The sequence below is a fragment of the Mustela nivalis genome (assembly GCF_964662115.1).
Source record: "Mustela nivalis genome assembly, chromosome: 13".
NCBI classification, from domain to species: Eukaryota; Metazoa; Chordata; class Mammalia; order Carnivora; family Mustelidae; genus Mustela; species Mustela nivalis.
In genome coordinates this window covers 72,234,752-72,253,585 of record NC_139032.1, presented here as the reverse complement: position 1 = coordinate 72,253,585, position 18,834 = coordinate 72,234,752, and the positions used below count along the sequence as shown (strand labels likewise).

The window sequence follows — 18,834 nt, the reverse complement described above, 5'->3', positions numbered from 1 at the left end:
CGAGGGGCGGGGCCTGGCCAAGCTGGCCAATGCCTGCGCTGAGCCCAGGGCCGGAGGTCACATGCTCAGTAGGCGGGAATTTTCCCAGGCAGAGACGGCTCGGTGGCGATATTCCCTTCAGTAGCAACCCTGAGAAGGTGAAGAGAGGAGAGAGGGAAGGTGTTCTTGAGCAGAGGAGAAGAAAAGGTCAGGACGGGGTTAGGGTATGGCGGCTCCACAATTTCTGGAAAATATCTTTGTGAGGCACGGTTGATGTGGCTCTGTGAGGACAAGACCCCAGAGCCAGGGCCCACGTAACCTAATGTGGCGGGAATAGAGGTGAAGGGCACAGAAAAGCCAGTGGTATTTCAGCCCACTAACAAGAAGTTGTACAGATTTTAAAAATACGAGAAAATGTGTGAACCTTGCCTCCTCTGGGATATTACATGGCTAAAGTGTGGTTTTTAGGTCCAGGAGTGAGGAAAGGAAGAAATCTCCATATGCCTTAGCCCTGTGGGAGGAGACAGAAAGCCAGCCCTACAATTCATATTCACTCGTATATGTCTTAAATAATCTTGGAAATAATCTTCCATTATATATACCTACACTTGAAATATGTAAAACTTTTATCTCAATGATGCTTCAGTAAAACTCGGTGGAAAAAAAAAATCTTCGGCCTTCCTTCTCTGGTCTTTTGCCTAAGAGCCTAACCTAATTATTGATATGCATTTCCATTTCGGCCCCAGTCAGGAGGTAGCACAAGAGAAAGAAAATCTTTAGAAACAGGTAAGGAAAAATATTTCAGGAATTGCAATTCCTGATTGATTGTTTTACTATTTTATTTTATTTTATTTTAAAGATTTTATTTATTTATTTGACAGAGAGATCACAAGCAGGCAGAGAGGCAGGCAGAGAGAGGGGCTGAGCAGAAAGCCCAATGTGGGGCTCCATCCCAGGACCCTGAGATCATGACCTGAGCCGAAGGCAGAGGCTTAAACCACTGAGCCACCCAGGTGCCCCAAGTGTTTGACTATTTTAAAAATAACTTCTTTTTAGCCATGATGTTGCTTGTTTTCTCCATTTGACTTTAGAAAGAAGGCCAATTGATCTCTCTTCCTGTCCATCCACTATTGTAAGATGGAGTCAAATACCTGTAATGCAATGAAGTAAAGTTGACAGGTGAGAGGAATTCTATGAGTATATATGATATATAGTATCTTATTTAAGTACTGTAGGTTCAGCATGAATTTAGATGATTAATTTCAATACAGCAGTAATTATTGTTTAAGATAGTTGATGAGAGTGATGAATCTGAAGCTAGTAGAAATACAGGCTTCACAAGAAAGGAAAATTTAAGATGAACGCTGAGAGTGACTGAATGGATTAACTAAGTAACTTGGTTGTTTTAAACTTTTTGAAATGACTTCTAGAATGAAGCACATCAGATAATGTTTTTTTGAAAGCACAATATCAAGAAATGGAAATTCTAAATTAATATTTGCCTCAAAGATCAGTGAACACTGTATGGAAAAGGTATGGAAGTACAGTGATTGGAAAATATTTCCAGAGAAGCAATCACCAGTAAGAAAATGTTATGTTGACATTGTTTAATTAAGAGTGGAAGAGGGCACCCACGCTATGTACTCCCCACATCTGTTGATAAAACATCTGTTGATACCACAGAACCTAATAATACTAAAAATATTTCAGGTATATTAAAAATAATTCAGATAGCTTATTGGGTTTGTTTTAATTGGAAAGCTTATTGTAATATCCACAATGTCTTCTGATTCATTAATCAGATAAAGTAATTATATTCCATAACCAGTTTGCTCTTAGTTTTTTATACAGTAATTGAGTAGTTAAGAATGTTCTCTCGATGATGACTGAAAATAGGAATAGATCCATAGCTAATTAATGTAGATGAACTCTTAAGGTCTTCTGGTACTGTACCTTCACCCTAGATAAAGAAAAAGGTAAACTTCAAACAAATTTAAAATAATAATGAAACTAAGGGAAAGCCATTCAGATTAAAATGTTTATTTCACCTACTAAAAACTTACTGATAAACTACTATATGAAGACTTCTGGCTTACATCTAAATTACCCAAAACATTTTAAGTAATTGATCAAAATGCTAAGAACTACCTGATACACTGATTCTATTCTAGAGTGACTCTTATAAGCTGTAATTGCTCTGGTTCTCACATAAATGAGAACCATCTTGGATTCTCAGCATTCTAAAATTTACCTATCGCTTCATTGGATGAATTTGTTTATTTACCAATAATAATGTACCCATTGACCTAGGAATACTATGTCTTAGTGGCTTTATTCCAAATGGGCTATTAGGGAATTCTAACTTCAGCCTTTAAATTTAAAAAAAAAAAATTTTTTTTTTTTTAAGTAAACTCTACTCCCAGCAGGAGCTTGAACTCATGACCAAGAACAAGAGTCACATGTTCTTCCAACTGAGCCAGTCAGGCACCCCCCCTGGGCTTTTTATTTTTTAAAAGACTGCAGTTTCCCAGATTCTTCTCCCCTGCTTAAGCACAGTTTTACTTGTGGTTATTCTATTTCAAGACCACGTAAGAAATACGGTTGTCCTGAGAAAACCACTGTACAATTCTTTCAAATTCCTGCCTCTTTTGCAACAAAATGATCACAGAATATATACTTTCATCCACCAGCCAGAAGTTGTGTGGATTAAATAATATATGAAAATTAGATGAATGATTTTATATCAACATACATTATTTTGATATTAGATTTAAATCATAGTAATAACTATTATTTTTATAGTTAGCTTTTTTCTAATCACTCAGTGCCTTCTTAAAAATGAATGAACCAAAGTTTTGTGATTAAGAATGGTTTCCTTCTCCTTGTTTTGCTATTTTACTAACATTTAATTTTGATTTTTGTATTTCCAGATACTGAAATTTGTACCACTTTCAAAGAAAGAAGACATGTTTTCAACATTCAAATATTGTGCAATAGACTATTTATATGAGGTAGCGTGTTACTGAATCACTAACTACTAAGAATTATGATATGAAAAGTACTATCTGCATTCACTACATGATTATGATAATTTTGCAGTAGTCCTTAGATTAATCCTTAATCTAATTACTTTGGGATTTATTTAAAATTTCTTCCCACTTCCAGTATACCTTAAAAATGCCACTTTTGGAAGGAAATTATTGGCAGTGTATTGTGAATTGAGGCTGTCAGCAGAAAAAAAATGGAAACTTGGCATATTTAGGCTGCTTGTGTATCAATATTGAGTAATTGTCCTTGAAAAGAGTCGGGGAGGGAGAAGCAGTCCCGGTTATCTTTATGCGGAAATAACAGTAATAGCATGTATTGACCACTTGCTATGGGCCAGATACTTTGCTCTTTTGATGGATTATATCTTTTGATCATTTGCTCTCTTGATGGGTTATGCCATTTGATCATCATGACTACTCCAAGAGCTAGATTTTACAATTTTACAGGTTCGGAAACTGATGTCTAGAGATCTTAAACAGCTTATAAAAGGCTGAGGTTTAAGTCTAGTACATTGTTAAGAAACTAATTGGAGTAGTCGTCATACAATAAATCATTGTTCTTATAATCTTAATTGAGAAGGTAAATTTTTATTTTCTTTATAACCTTGACCTTTTTACCAGGAAAAAAAGTTATTCCAATGTAACTAAAACTGTTACATTTTATAGGAAATAAGAAAGACATTTAGACATCTTCAGGTTTTATTATTTCTTCATAACTGTGGGAAGTAAACGTGTTATTATAACATTTACATGGTAGGGAATCAGAAGTCATTGTTAACCAGATATATTTATGAATATATTGGCCACTTCAAAATTAATCTGTATTCAGACATCCTTAAACTTTTATCCTTGCCTGTAGTATCTTAGTTTCTCACTGGTGGATCACATCCCATGATATAGTACAAATATGATACTGACTGATGGCATTTCTCGCAAAAGTTGTAGAATTCTGTAAAGTTCATGGAAACAGTATTGAGGAGCCACTCAACAGGTAAAGCTATAGTCAAATGAAGACCTTGCAACATTAGATTAGTTACAGAGAAGAGGAAGAGAATGATTTGCATATTAAAGGAGTCAGAGATGCCTTGGGAATATTTTGGTTAAATATTTTTTTAAAATATCTTCTTTATAATCAAAGGTTAGGCAATGACTAATATCCATATCATTACATAATACAGTTTATGGGAGAATTTTGACAAAAAACCAGTTATGGTTACGAGCTAATTAAAACCAAAATTTTATTAGCTACAAAATTTAATTTCTGTAGCTTTGTTTCATTTTTTTTTAGACAAAGTATTAATCAAGCTTTTTTTCTGTTTTGCAATGAACTTTTGGTCCTCATCTTATATAAATTACTTTAACTCTTCTTTCTTTGTACCATTTATTCTTGGATAATTAAGACCTTTTATTTAATATGATTAACACCTTCAGCAAACAAAGAACTCTTGGGAAGTAATGCAAGAAACTATCATTTGTCCAAATACATAGAATAATGAATTTTGTGGGAAGTTGAGAGTTACTGAGGAAAAGCTTTGTAGCAGAGATATTGCTTAAGATGGGCCTTGAAAGATAAATAGGATTTTTTTAAAGATTTTATTTATTTATTTGACAGACAGAGATCACAAGTAGGCAGAGAGGCCGGCAGAGAGAGAGGGAGGAAGCAGGCTCCCTGCTGAGCAGAACGATGTGAGGCTCGATCCCAGACCCTGGGACCATGACCTGAGCAGATGGCAGAGGCTTTAACCCACTGAGCCACCCACGTTCCCCGATAAATAGGATTTTTTTTGATAAATAGGATTTTGATAATCTGAGAAGAATAGTGGGACATTTTTCAGAGGCACACCAAAGATGATGAGGTTAAAGAAATAGTTTTATTTGTTGATTTTTTTTCAAGTCAAAAATTTATTTGCTGGTTGTTGCTAGTGCAACATAGAAACAAAATTAAGACAGCCATATTATACTGTTAAGTGAAAAAACCACATTGCTAAATGGCATACTGTATAAATGATGTGATCTCATTTGTGTCAAACATAAACACACACACACACATATTTAGCCTAGCCTAGAAAAGGAAGTCTCTGGAAAATATGCCAAACTCTTACTTAAATTACTAGAGACCTTGACTTTCTCAGTTATGTGTTCTGTGTTATTTTGTGTTTTATAATGAGTAGGTATTACCTTTAAATAAAAATGATATGAATTTAAAAGAATAATGAATTTTATTATTTTGAATATTGTTAATTGCATCTGATAAATATTTTTAAAGATTTTATAATCTTACTTTCTTACATAGAATATAGTTAGAAAGAAGTTTTGCAGAGATGCTTTATTGCTTCGAGTCCCTTCATGTTTATATCAAGATGGAAATTATTATGCAGGAGTTATTGATAATAAGTTTAGGAGGCCATGGATGAGAGGTATGTTTTACTTTTGTTTCTCAAAAATCTATTTTAAAAGTGATGTGAGAGTAAATTAAGAAAATTTGCTTTTTTTTTAAATTAGTAAAACTGCATTGCATTTATTCATATCAGAACTCCAAGAGGTGCCTGGGTAGCTCAGTCAGTTTAAGCTTCTGCCTTTGGCTCATCTCTGGTCATGATCCCAGAGTCCCAGGACTGAGCCCTGCATTGGGCTCCTTGCTCAGCAGGGAGTCTGCTTTTCTCCCTCTGAGCTTCCCCTTCTTGTGTGTGCGCTTGCGCGCTCTCTCTCTCTCAAATAAATAAATAAAATCTTAAAAACAAAAAAGAACTCCAAGAATGTTAAAAATTAATATTTTTATGACAGAATTTAGGTGACAAAGTAGGGAATTGGGAAGCTTATACTAGATATGAATAGAACAAATAAAAGATATGTAGATGATGAAGTCTTAAAATATTCTAGCACTGTAAACATTTGTTGTATTGTAATAAGATCTTGCTCAACTGTAGGAGGGCTACTTTAAAATGTTATGATATACTGCATATAAAATTATGTTTAAATGTATATGTACAAAATATCTTTTTTTTTAAAGATTTTATTTATTTATTTGACAGACAGAGATCACAAGTAGGCAGAGAAGCAGGCAGAGAGAAAGAGGGAAGCAGGCTTCCTGCGGAGCAGAGAGCCCGATGCGGGGCTCGATCCCAGGACCCTGAGATCATGACCCGAGCTGAAGGCAGCAGCCCAAACCACTGAGCCACCCAGGCGCCCCATGTACAAAATATCTTTTGCTCTTACCATGTTGTGTTTTTAAGAAAGAGATAGCTTCAAAGAGAAAGAAAGATAGGAAGAAAGAGGTAGCTTCCATAGAGGAGTCAAGTCAGTTAACATTTCTTTAGCATGTATTATGTACCAGGTACTGTTATAGGTGCTAAGGATGGTACTAATAAGACAGAAGTAGTTCCTTCCCTCCATGGGTTTTCAGACTGGTAAAAGGACTGCTGCAAAAAAACCATTAAATGTATAAGCTAATGTCTGGTATTAATAAATGTGTAGAGAAGACACAATAGGGTAATGTGATAAAAGATTTAGTAGGGAGCACTATTTCCTAAGATGCTTAGGGAAGGAGCTGGACATATGAGTTGGCATGATCTGAATGATGAGAGAAGGCAACAACAATAAGATAGTGGAGGAGAAAGCTTTCAAGAAAATGCAGAGTTTCTGACTCTGGAATAAACTTGATGAGTTTTAGGACCAGATAATTAGGCCACCATGACAGGTTAATGAAAGGGGGATATTTAAGAAGTAGGCAACTTATGAAAGATATAAGGCATTATAGGCCATAATATGGAGTTTATTTGCTTGTTTATATTATGGCTAATGTGGCAAATCATTGGACAGTTTTTAAAAGAGGTGTGACAATCTGATATATGCTTTAGAAAAATCATTCTAGTTGGCTGGAGTATGGAAGGGGTAGGGATTGGGAAGAGTAGAGATAAAATCAATCAGAAAGCTATCATATTGGTTCAGAATCTAGACTGCTAAGTGAATGTATACTCTACATAAATGATGATAGTGACTTGGACTAGGCTTATATTAATGGATGTGTGAGGAGTGGTTGAATTGAGATTATATGAGAGGTCCAGCCAACAGTGTGAGGGTTAAAGAAAAAGCAGAACAATAAAAAATTTCTTCTAGGTTTTTGACCTGAGTAACTGGGTGGATGGCAGTGCCCTTTCCTAAGATAAGGAAAGGCTCACGGGAAAGCCAGTTGGTGGCTTGAGTCAACTGCTCTGCTTTGGCCAGGTTAAAATGCCTATTTAGGCATCTCAATGAAGACATCAAGGAGGTCATTTATTATATAAATCTTGAGCACTGCTGGAGTTTCAAATTGAAGTAATCATATATGGATTGCACATAAACTTACGGAAGTGGATGCAGTCACTGAGAGCATGAATATATATAAAGCAGAGATCCTAGGACAAAATCCTAAAATACTCCAGCAGTGAAAAGGCAGAACCAGATAAGAACACAAGTGAGAAGCTCAGTCCCTTAAGCATCTGCAGTCAGCTCAGGTCATGATTTCAGGGTCCTGGGATTGAGCCCTACACTCCGCAAGGAGTCTACTTGAGATTCTTTCCTTCTCCCTCTGCCCTTTTCCCTGTCCACATGATCATTTTCTCCCTCTCTCTAAAATAAAATAAATAAGTAAATCTTAAAAAAAAAAAAAGAAGAATGAAAAAGCTGGTTTGGTTAGGAAGATGTACTATTATCATCTGTCAATATTGGATGCCCATTTGAAATTTATGGTCGTAATCAGAATGAGTTCATTCAGCATGATCTTTTTCTAATAATTTTCAGCTGTTCTAGTGTATGTACATAAGGTAGAGAGTAGAGGTTTTCCTAAGTTAGTACAAGGGAAAGAGAGGCAAAGAAATTAAGGATCTTTATAAGATAGTGGTTATGGGACTGGCTATGGAAACTGAACTGTGTAAGAAAGGTAGTAAGGATAGTAAGGACATGAGGGAGGAGGAATATTCATTTTACAATGAATATTATAAAAAAGGAATGAATCTTAATCAGGTTGGAAGTAAGTTAAAGAATAGCTTTTATTAATCTGCTTATCTAAAAGTACAGAAGGAAAAATAAATAAATGTACAGAAGGAAAAATGAGTTTATCATTTTTCCTATTTCTTTTTCTCTTTTTAAAAACAATAATAACACTAGTAGCCAAAAATTATTTTTTAAGATTTTATTTGTTTATTTTCCAGATTGAGAGAGAGAGAGAGAACAAGCAGGGAGAATGGCAGGCAGAGGGAGAAGCAGCTCCCTGCTGAGCAAGGAGCCCAATGTGGGATTCGATTCCAGGACCCTGGGATCATGACCAGAGCTGAGGGCAGACGCTTAATGGACTGAGCCACCCAGGCATCCCCATTAATAGCCAAAATTTGTTTACAATATGTAAGGCACTGTCTAAACAATTTATATGTCTGATCACATTTTATGTTCACAACACTAGGAAAAGGCCATTATTATTATTCCTAATTTGTAGATAAGGAATACAGGTACAAAGGGGTTAAGAGGTTTACGCAAGCTCATACCCTTAATAAGTAGCAATACAAGTATTAAAATCTAGTCAGGGCAATTCCAGAACCTGTACTTGTTACCACTAAACTTTTGTATTTTTTTCAATGATACACAGATTCGGATGTTAGGTGATTTGTTCAGGATAACAAAACTAGTTAAGATGTAACATTGGTAGTAGAATACAGGTGCTTTGACTCTTAACTTCACTCAGTTGCTTTTTCTGAGATTAGTATTTGACATGATCTCTCTCTTAAGGAACCAAGGGTCTAATTTGAGAGACAAGTTATAGATACCTAAAATTTTAAAATATGGCTGTGTATGGTCATGTACCAGAATGAGTGCTACTGACAACTTTGGCCCTTCAAGGAGAATATATCAGAACAAGCTGAAATATAATAAATAATATACAATAAATATTATATATGTGTGTTATATATAATATATAATAATATATAATAAATAATAAAACTTTATGAGGAGTAATATGAGCTGTTGAATAGGACTATCTAGGATGGTAGTGCTGTATTGGCAAAAGAGAGAAGTAAAAATGAGGATAGTATGTTCAGGTGATGTTATTCTGACTATAGTTGAGCGGTTTTGGGGGGGTGAATTGTAATAATGAGGAAGATTATTTAAATATTTGGAATCTGGTAAAATTTTGGGAAAAATTACATTTGTGAACAAATAAAGATAACATCATAATGTAAAAGGTTCATGTTTGGCTTCTTTGTATTAAGTGAAAAAGAAAATTCCATAAGTTAATGTTCACCATTCTCCTTTTTAGTTTCAGCTGTTTCGGTATGGGGAATGACAGATGATATTTCAGTCTTGGATCAATGGAAAGCAAGTCTTTTTGTGGAGGATTTTCTAGAGAAGTATGTATCCTTAACCTCAATTTCCCCTTTACGTCTAGGACAGAAACAGTAAGTTCTCCAGACACCAGTAGAGAGAATATCCTTTCTTTTGTATCCTTACCAATTTTATTCTTTTATCTGAAGAAAAAGCCCTAATCGGAGTCACAAAAGAGAGGTTAATACAGGTGATTTATATCCTTTTTATTTTGGCTTCAGTTATCACATATTAACTGTTCTCTATGCATTTGTGCTATAAAATGCACACAGAAAGAAAGCAAATATATTACCATACTTTTAATCAATAAGTAAACTTCTTATAGAATGTGTCTATAGGATACTTTGTATTAAAATTGGTCTTTTTTATTGTAGTATAAATGCAGATTTAAGGCTATTTTCTAACATGGTCAAAAGATTATTTATTATTAGTTCAGTCATTCATCAAATATTTATTATATACAATCCTGTGTGCTGGATACAGAATACGCAACTGAATAAGATACAGTCTCTACTCAAAGAACACAAGAAAATAGGGAATAGAGATTTATAAATAAATAATTACAATACAATATAGAAAACATAATGACAGAGATAGGAAGACAGAGCATACATAATACAAGGAAGGACATCTAACCCAACATTGTTAATATAGACAAAAATTAGAGATTTCAGTGCAAAGGTAAATAATTTACTCTGTTGCTTCACTTTGTGTAAAGGGTGCTGATCAGACCCAGGAAGGATTTAGTTTTTCACATTTTCAGGGTTTGGTAATTTAAGCTTTCCTTAATTATTGGAAATTGCTGGAAAGAAACAAATAACCAATTTAAATGTGTCCAGACTCCAAATTCAAAGAAACCCAATATACCATCTCCATCATCTAAGAATTTAAAAGTCAAGTTAGGAAGATAATATATAGACATCAAAAAAAAAACCAACCATGTAAAAATTAAATCATAATACAAGATGACCATCAGAAATTCTATCACAGGCATAAGGCCGATACAAAGTGCCTATTGCATGACTAAACTGAGCAATGAGGAAGCAGGAGGGTGTAGTGAAAAGAGCTCTGCTCCATGAGTTTAAAAAAAAATGGATTTCAAGTCTTGATTTGAAAAGTCAAGTACTACCTACTTGACAAGTCATCTTCTCTCTCTGACCCTCACTCTCTATCAGTATAATGACACTGGATCAGTGCTTCTCAAATTTTAATGTGCATATGAATCACCTGATGATCTTACTAAAAATGGAGATCTCGATTCAGTTGGTCTGTGTTGGGGCCTGTCATTCTGCACTTTTTTTTTTTTAAGTAGAGTCCATGCCCAGCATGCTAGAAACCAACACAGGGCTTGAACTCATGATCCTAAGATCAAGACGTGAGCTGAGATCAAGAGTTGGATGCCTAACTGACTGAGCCAACCAGGCATCCCAGTTCTGCCCTTCTAATGTGCTCTTAGGTATGATGGTACTGCTGGCCCAAGAACCTACTTAAAGTAACAAGAAACAAGATGATCTCTAAGATCTCTTCACTTCATGAGTTAGATGGTAGGCTGTGCATTTACAAGCAGGAGAGATCAGCTTTACAAAGAAGTAGGAATTGAGCTTGAGCTGGACATTAAAAGAGAAACTAACGTGAGAGAAGGGTTTTCAGGCAAAGGAAACAGCAAGTCTGGAGGCATAGAGCAAGAATACACAATAAATCCGCAGTGAAAGCAGTTATCTAGCTACTTTGACTCAACCAAGATTCATGTATGGGAGAAATGGGAGGCGCTGAAAGAATGGATGCCCTATCTTATCTCACCTTCCTTTCATTTTGCGGTACCAACATGGAGTCCATGGCAAAGAAGGTGGACCTGTGGCATCACCTAGAATCACATTTACATTTCTCAGCCTCTCTGTAACTACACATGGCCATGTGACTAATTTCTTCCCAATAGAATATTAAGCAAAAGAGGCTTATGCAATTTTGGGGGAATGTCCTTAAAAGGAAGCAGCATGGGGGCACCGGGTGGCTCAGTGGGTTAAAGCCTTTGCCTTCAGCTCGGGTCACGATCCCAAGGTCCTGGAATCATGCCCCACATCAGTCTCTCTGCTCAGCGGGGAGCCTGCTTCCTCCTCTCTGCCTACTTGTGATCTTTCTCTCTGTCAAATAAATAAATAAAATATGTAAAAAAAAAAAAAAAAGGAAGAAGCATGTTTTTCTCCTTCACTTTTCTCCTTCCCAGTGCTGGAATAGATATGTAATGACTGATTCTAGCAACCAACTTCAGCTGTATTGGCAAGAACTAAACGTAGGAGTGAAAGAGTAGAACAAAAGGAGCATTTGTCTCTAACACATTGCAAACTGTTTTACTAGCCATGAGCTTCTAAACTCCACTTTTTATGTGTGTAAGCCATTAATTTCAATTTTGTCTCATACAGTAAGATTTAATTTTTTTAAAGATTTTATTTATTTATTTGATGGACAGAGATCACAAGTAGGCAGAGAGGCAGGCAGAGAGGAGGAAGCAGACTCCCTGCGGAGCAGAGAGCCCGATGCGGGGCTCGATCCCAGGACCCTGAGATCATGATCTGAGCCAAAGGCAGAGGCTTTAGCCCACTGAGCCATCCAGGTGCCCCAGTAACATTTAATTTTTAACAGACTTTATTATTAGGGAAGTTTTGGTTTACAGAAGAATTGAGCAGAAAGTATAGATACTTCCCATCTTAAATTTAATTTTAAATAATTCTGCTACTGCAGTTTTGTTACCTATGGATTTTAGAAATAAACATTTTGATCATTTAGCACTACCTAGAGTTTCTTTAAATCTTGCTTTTCCTCTTTTTCTCCTCTTTGTTCCTTGTTTCTATTTTTGTTACTTCTTAATATTGATTCTAAGGCCTCAATTATTTTACTAACTTGTGGTGTACTGTATTTTAACATATTTGGGCATTTTCCACTGTGTATTCCTAAGAAATCTTATGTTCTGTGAAATTACACGCAAAAAATAACAGGACATACAAGAAAATTGGCTTCTGTCATCAAAGCTGCAACTTGCAACAGAGCATTAACAAAAATAATAACTATTTTAATTTTTACAAAACTACCAGAAAAAAGTATAGTTTAAAAGACATATTAAGCTCCTAATAAATACATACATATTACAGTAAATATAGCACTTTTTTTTTAGCCCAAGAGACAGAATAAAGAAGGGGTTGAGGGCGCCTGGGTGGCTCAGTGGGTTAAGCCGCTGCCTTCGGCTCAGGTCATGATCTCAGGGTCCTGGGATCGAGTCCCGCATCGGGCTCTCTGCTCAGCAAGAAGCCTGCTTCTCTCTCTCTCTCTCTCTCTCTCTCTCTGCCTGCCTCTTCATCCACTTGTGATCTCTCTCTGTCAAATAAATAAATAAAATATTTAAAAAAAAAAAAAAGAAGAAGGGGTTGAGGCTATCAAACCACGGTGACAAGGGCAAAATGCAAAAACATGCAATAAACTTCTAGCTTCCAGGAGAGAGCAATGGCCAAGTAAAGTAAGAGGAAGAATGTATAACTATATCCCCTAGTCCTCTGTGGCTTTCTGTATTCACATGAATGCAATTGAACACAGGCAATGCACATAATATTTACTTCCTGTATACCTCATAATTATTATGTGAGGTGGGTGTTATTATCTAAATATTAGATATGATGGGGCGCCTGGGTGGTTCAGTGGGTTAAGCCGCTGCCTTCGGCTCAGGTCATGATCTCAGGGTCCTGGGATCGAGTCCCGCATCGGGCTCTCTGCTTGGCAGGGAGCCTGCTTCCTCCTCTCTCTCTCTGCCTGCCTCTCTGACTACTTGTAATCTCTCTCTGTCAAATAAATAAATAAAATCTTTAAAAAAAAAATATTAGATATGAGAAACTGTGACTCAGATTAAATAACTTGCGCACAGTCAATAGTTGGAACTATTCAAATGTTCAAACCCTAGTCTATTCAACTTCAAACCCTATACTCTTTGGTTTGGTTAGGTTTATATTAAAGCTTTATTGAAATATGATTCATATCTGTATAATTCACCCGTTTAAAATTCAGTGGTTTTTCCAATTCAGTGGTTTTTAGTATATTCACAGAGTTGTGCAGTTATCACCACAGTCAATTTTGGTGCGTTTTCATTTCAAAAAGAAATCTGAAACTTACTAGGATTCATTCCCCATCTTTCCCCCTCCTCTGGATAGGTGACTACTGGTCTACTTTCTGCCTCTCTAGACTTGCCTATTCTGGACATTTCATAAAAATGGAATCAAAGTAAAACCATACACCAATTCCATCATAGGGAGAGGGTGTAGTTTCCCCAAACCAACAAGCAGTGCTCTGATACCAGCTGGGTATCCTACAATTCAACTCAATTTTACCCAGAGATAATGTCAGATACCACCTGTCGTGGGCTCAGTGGTACAAGCCTGCCTCCCCTCCCCAGCCACTTCAGACTCCACTTGCAAGTCCAGGTTATAACCTGTACTTCTGACCCATAGGGATAAATTGGAGGTTCCAGCAACTTTATCCTTGGATTTGATCAGTTTGCTAGATAGACTCACAGAATTCATGAATGGCTTATTGTATGTCATTGTAATTTTGATTTGCATTTCCCTCATGGCTAATGATATTTAGCATCTTTTTATGTAATTATTGGCCTTTAGTTTATCTTCTTCAAGAAAATGTTTATTTAAATTCTTCGCCCATTTTTCAGTTGTTTTTTGTGTCTTTTTAAAATTGAATTTTAAGAGTTTTGCTACACAGTCTAGATACAAGTCCCTTATCAGACATGATTTACAAATATTTTCTTCTGTGGATTATCTTTCCACTTTCTTAATAGTATCCTTTGAAGCACAGTTTTTAAAAATTTTTGATGAAGTCCAATTTATCTATTTATTCTTTTGTCACTTGGGCTTTTGGCATCATATCTGAGAAAGCTTTGCCTAATCCAAAGTCATGAGGATTTACTCCTCTATTTTCTTCTAATAGTTTTCCTGGAACTTTTTTTTTAAGACACAAATCAGATCATGAACTATCTCTGTTAGAACCTACTGACAGTATCCCATTGCACATAGAATAAAACTCAAAGATCTTACCAGGTGCTGTAATACCCAACATGATCTGGTCCCTTCCTACCTATCTAACCTACTCTTTTCCAATAACCCTAACATTTGTGCTTTTCTGAGACTATACCAACCCTGTTCCACCACTTCAGGCCTTTGTATGGGTCACTTCCTACCATTATTCAGATAGCTGTGGAATTATCAGCTCCTCATCTGGCCGCTCTCCAAAATAGACCTCCTACCAACTCTCTGGCTGTTACTTGGTGTCTTAATATTTTATTTTATTCATAACAGTTTTTTGCCACCTGACATTATGCTATTTGTTTGTCTATCATTCTGTTAACAGGTAAGCTTCATGGGGGTAAGAACTTTGTTTTGCTCTATCACTCCATTCTCAGTGCCTAAAATGGTATTAGCACGCTGTGGACACTCAGTAAATATTTCATTTAAGTTAAAGAATTAGTGAATTGGAGTGGATGAACTTACCCAGATAGAATGATATGGAAAGAAAGCAAACACAATCCAGATTGGAATCCTGAGAAATATCTGTACTACAGGGTAGGTGAAAAGGTGACACCAGTGAACAAAGAATAGATAATACTGGACTCAGAAGTAGGAAGAGATCCAGGAATTACTTTTCTTCATAGAAACTTTATATCTAGAGGAAGAGAATTGACTGGTTTTGTTTTTTTTTTTTTTTCAAAACTCTAATACCAAGGAATATTACAAAGTACTGACCCTATTAGTAACATTTAAAACAAAAAAAGATAATTGTGGTATAAATACTAAGTTTAGAAGTCTATAAAGATTCCCGTAGGAATCAATGGTCTCATGAGTAATATGGACCTGGGTAAGTTGAAATATCTTTTCTTGTGTCTTGTATTTTTTAAAGAGTCAGGGAGAAACTTTAGAGACTTTTTTCTATATATGATTTGAAGATATGGCATATTCATTTTTCTCCAATTACATAGGGAATGATACTGACTTTGGTTCTCTCAGTCTGGGTAGGGAATTATTGAGACTAAAATATTTTAGGATATCAGGGGGAAAGGGGTATATTAGAATGTATAGTCAAATTGCCAATAATATATTTGTCAGAAAAATTCATTAAAAAGTTCTCTTATAAAAGTCCAAATCTCCCAATATTGCAGACAGTGGCAGATATACTTGGATGGATCGGAAATAGGCAAGGTATGGCAAGGTGGCAAGGTCAAGGGAGCCCCCCCAAAAAAGTGCCCCCAAACAGCAGGAAGTTGTTAACACTCTAAGCTTATAGGAACAAGGGGCCTGAGCAGTAATCAGCCCAGTAAGAACTACAACTAGCTGTAGGAGAGGGCCTGTCTGACAAGAGATGTAACTCTTGGTAGAATGCAGCCACTTCTAAACTGTGGCCCGAGAGAAGCATTTGGGAACAATAATATCCTAACTTGTCTCTCTTCCCAACTTTGATCTCCTGACAATGCGTCCTATTGGCCGAACCCAACCAGAAGCCAGAGAGCAAGGGAGCTTACTTAGTTCAGTCATGGAGATGCGCCTCCCAGGATGAAAAACAGAATATAAAAGGTTGGATAATGATGTGGGAAAACAAACATTGAACATCCAATACAAGGGCAACTTGGCAGTGCATGGCAAAGTCTAAAAATCTGTATACATTTAATTTGATCATTTCCATTTTTAGGAAACATATTTTGGAAAACAGGCAAGTGCACAACGATATTACTTGCATTATAATAGCAGATGATTGCAACAAATTTAAATTGCCAACAATAAGAAACTCTTTCAGTAAATTATGGCCTACCAATGCAGTGGGAGCTTGTTTATCAAAAATGAAGTGAATGTACATTGACTGACATATAAATGTGCTCATGTTTTATTGTTTACCAGAAAAGGCAGGTTTCATAATACTATGTACATGAATCTACTTTTGTTTAAAAATATCCAAAAGTGGGGCACCTGGGTGGCTCAGTGGGTTAAGCCACTGCCTTCAGCTCAGGTCATGATCTCAGGGTCCTGGGATCGAGTCCCGCATCGGGCTCCCTGGAGCAGGGAGCCCACTTCCCTGTCTGTCTACTGTGATCTCTCTCTGTCAAATAAATAAATAAATAAATAAATAAATAAATAAAATATCCAAAAGTAATTGAGAAAATACATAATTTTTAAATTCATCTCTTGATTGTTGGGGCTATGGGCAACTTTTCTCTGTATCTGTTGGAATTTTGTAATTTTTCTACAAAGAACATATACTATTTATAAAGATGTTTTAAAATAGGACATACATAAAATCAGTAATTTTATGTCATAGAAAAACAATTACAGGAATGGTGATTCAGATTGACTGTATGTTTGAGGAAGTTGTTCCAAGTTCAAATCCAAACTCCCAAACTGATGTAGAGGAAGCCAGTTTATATACCCGTAAGGACTACACCGAAGTCTTTACACTTGTCAGCGGTTTAGGAAAATGTCCAGCACTTCAAACACAGAATGAAGGTAAACATTTATTATTTCTATTGTTATAAAACATTTCTTAATAACATGCAGATTTTCATTTTTGTGTTTTTCTGTTTTATTGTATTTTTAATTTTCTATTTTATTAAAGGTATCCATCTGCAAAATTATAATTCTAAGCTTTGCCACATTAGGGAAATACTTTCTCTTTCAAATTAGTCCCTTTTTTGTGAATTTGGTTGTTTGGGGGGTTTATTTGTGTTGGGCATCAAAATAGTGTCAGGGATTTGATCATAGTGTGCCCACACCATATTACCATAACCAGACCTGATGACAGAGCAATTTGGTATAACATTAAAACAGCAGATTACTAAATGATGCTGTATTTTATTTTCAAAATATGCTCAAGATTTTGAATCTCATCTGATTGATATGAAATCATAATTCAAAGTAGAGATGGAGTCATTGTAGTATTAGATCAGGAAATTCACCTCATTTTTACAAATTTACCATAATTAATAATTAAAGTACATTTTATCCAAGCTGTATTCCAAATTTTCATCCCTACTAGAGGGTGCTGAATCCTTCCAATTGTATAAAAACTTGCTGAGAACTAACTTTCTGGTATGTACAATAGCCTGTTCCCTTTTAAAATAAAGTTTAAGATATACTATAGTTTGAGCTACAATAATCTAATAGATGTAGAATATATAATAATTTGGTTCTTAAACATCTATTTTTATGTAAATACATAAATTGTGTTTAAATTTTTAGTGTTGGCAGATAGGTGTGTGATGATGCAGAGTTAGATCCCTCTCAGTTTAAAATGAGAATGAGATTGTGTTAAAGAATAAACTTGAACAGTACCTGGAGGGCTCAGCTGGTTAAGCATCTGACTTGATTTCAGATTAGGTTATGATCTTAGGGTTGAGATGGAGCCCCAGGTCTGGCTCTGCATTCAGTGTGGAGTCTGCTTCTCTCCCTCTTCCTCCCCCTTTGCCCCTCTCCCTGCTCACTCATGCACACACTCTTTTTCTCTCTAAAAATAAAATCTTTAAGAAAAAATAAAGACTAAACTTGAGAACATGTTATATTAGGAATAATCTGAATTTGATCTTAGTCCAAATGAAGATTTGATCATAGTCCAAATTCACTCTTAAAGATTTGGAAGATTTGATTGTAGTCCAAATCTACTTTTAAGATGTGGTACAATTTGAAGACAGTAGCTAAAAATTTTATAGTTTTCAATTTTCTTCCTTAATTTTTTAAACTTATTCTTCTAATTTCTTATAAAAATGTTTGTGGGGATCAACTCATATATTTGTACATGTAATGAGATAGTATATAAAAAATAAAAGATATCCAAACATAGCTATTATTAATGTGGAAAACTGCAAGCTGTTATTGGTAAACTTTATAATATCATCAACCAGAGTCAGAAGCTTCCTTAACTACTATTCATCGAATGAAAATATACTTGGGTTTCTGAAATACATATAAGTTGTCCATATCCTGTATTGCCTGAGGGGGTCCTCTGTCATTAGACATCATTCTATAAATTTAGATTTGCAATTTCATTTATTTTCTTTGCGGCTATATTGATTGCTGCCAGATTTATAGATACTTTGGCCTCAGTGTCTAAATCCAAAGGAATGCATTACGTTTTGAAATTCAATTGATACTGTAAATTTTCTGTCTTAAAAGAAATTTAGTCAATTGCTAAATTATAACTTAATTTAAAAACCTATATTTCTTTAAGACATAAAAACAGTAAGTAATTTTCTTTTATTGTGGGGCATCTGGGTGGCTCAGTTGGTTGAGTGTCTGCCTTTAGCTCAGGTTATGATCTTGTAGTCCTGGGATTGAACCCCATATCAGGCTCCCTGCTCAGTGGGGACTCTGCTTCTTCTCCCTCTGCTCCTCCCCCAGGGCTTATGCTCTCTCTTTTGCTTACT

At 35.6% G+C, this 18,834-nt stretch overlaps 2 protein-coding genes across 2 annotated transcripts in view; both read left to right on the top strand.

Annotated features, from left to right (window-relative positions):
• The window catches only part of ECPAS (Ecm29 proteasome adaptor and scaffold), a 295,320-nt gene that overhangs the window by 15,008 nt on the left and 261,478 nt on the right, over positions 1-18,834 (top strand). The gene's annotated exons all lie outside the window — the stretch shown is intronic.
• Positions 100-18,834, top strand: part of SHOC1 (shortage in chiasmata 1) — a 77,522-nt gene continuing 58,787 nt past the window's right edge. The window contains exons 1-6 of the mRNA XM_082696976.1: positions 100-186; positions 1,071-1,158; positions 2,910-2,990; positions 5,320-5,443; positions 9,316-9,406; positions 16,737-16,921. Coding sequence (XP_082553102.1) covers positions 2,946-2,990; positions 5,320-5,443; positions 9,316-9,406; positions 16,737-16,921 — 445 coding nt within the window. The 5' untranslated portion in view covers positions 100-186; positions 1,071-1,158; positions 2,910-2,945. The remainder of the gene's footprint in view (positions 187-1,070; positions 1,159-2,909; positions 2,991-5,319; positions 5,444-9,315; positions 9,407-16,736; positions 16,922-18,834) is intronic.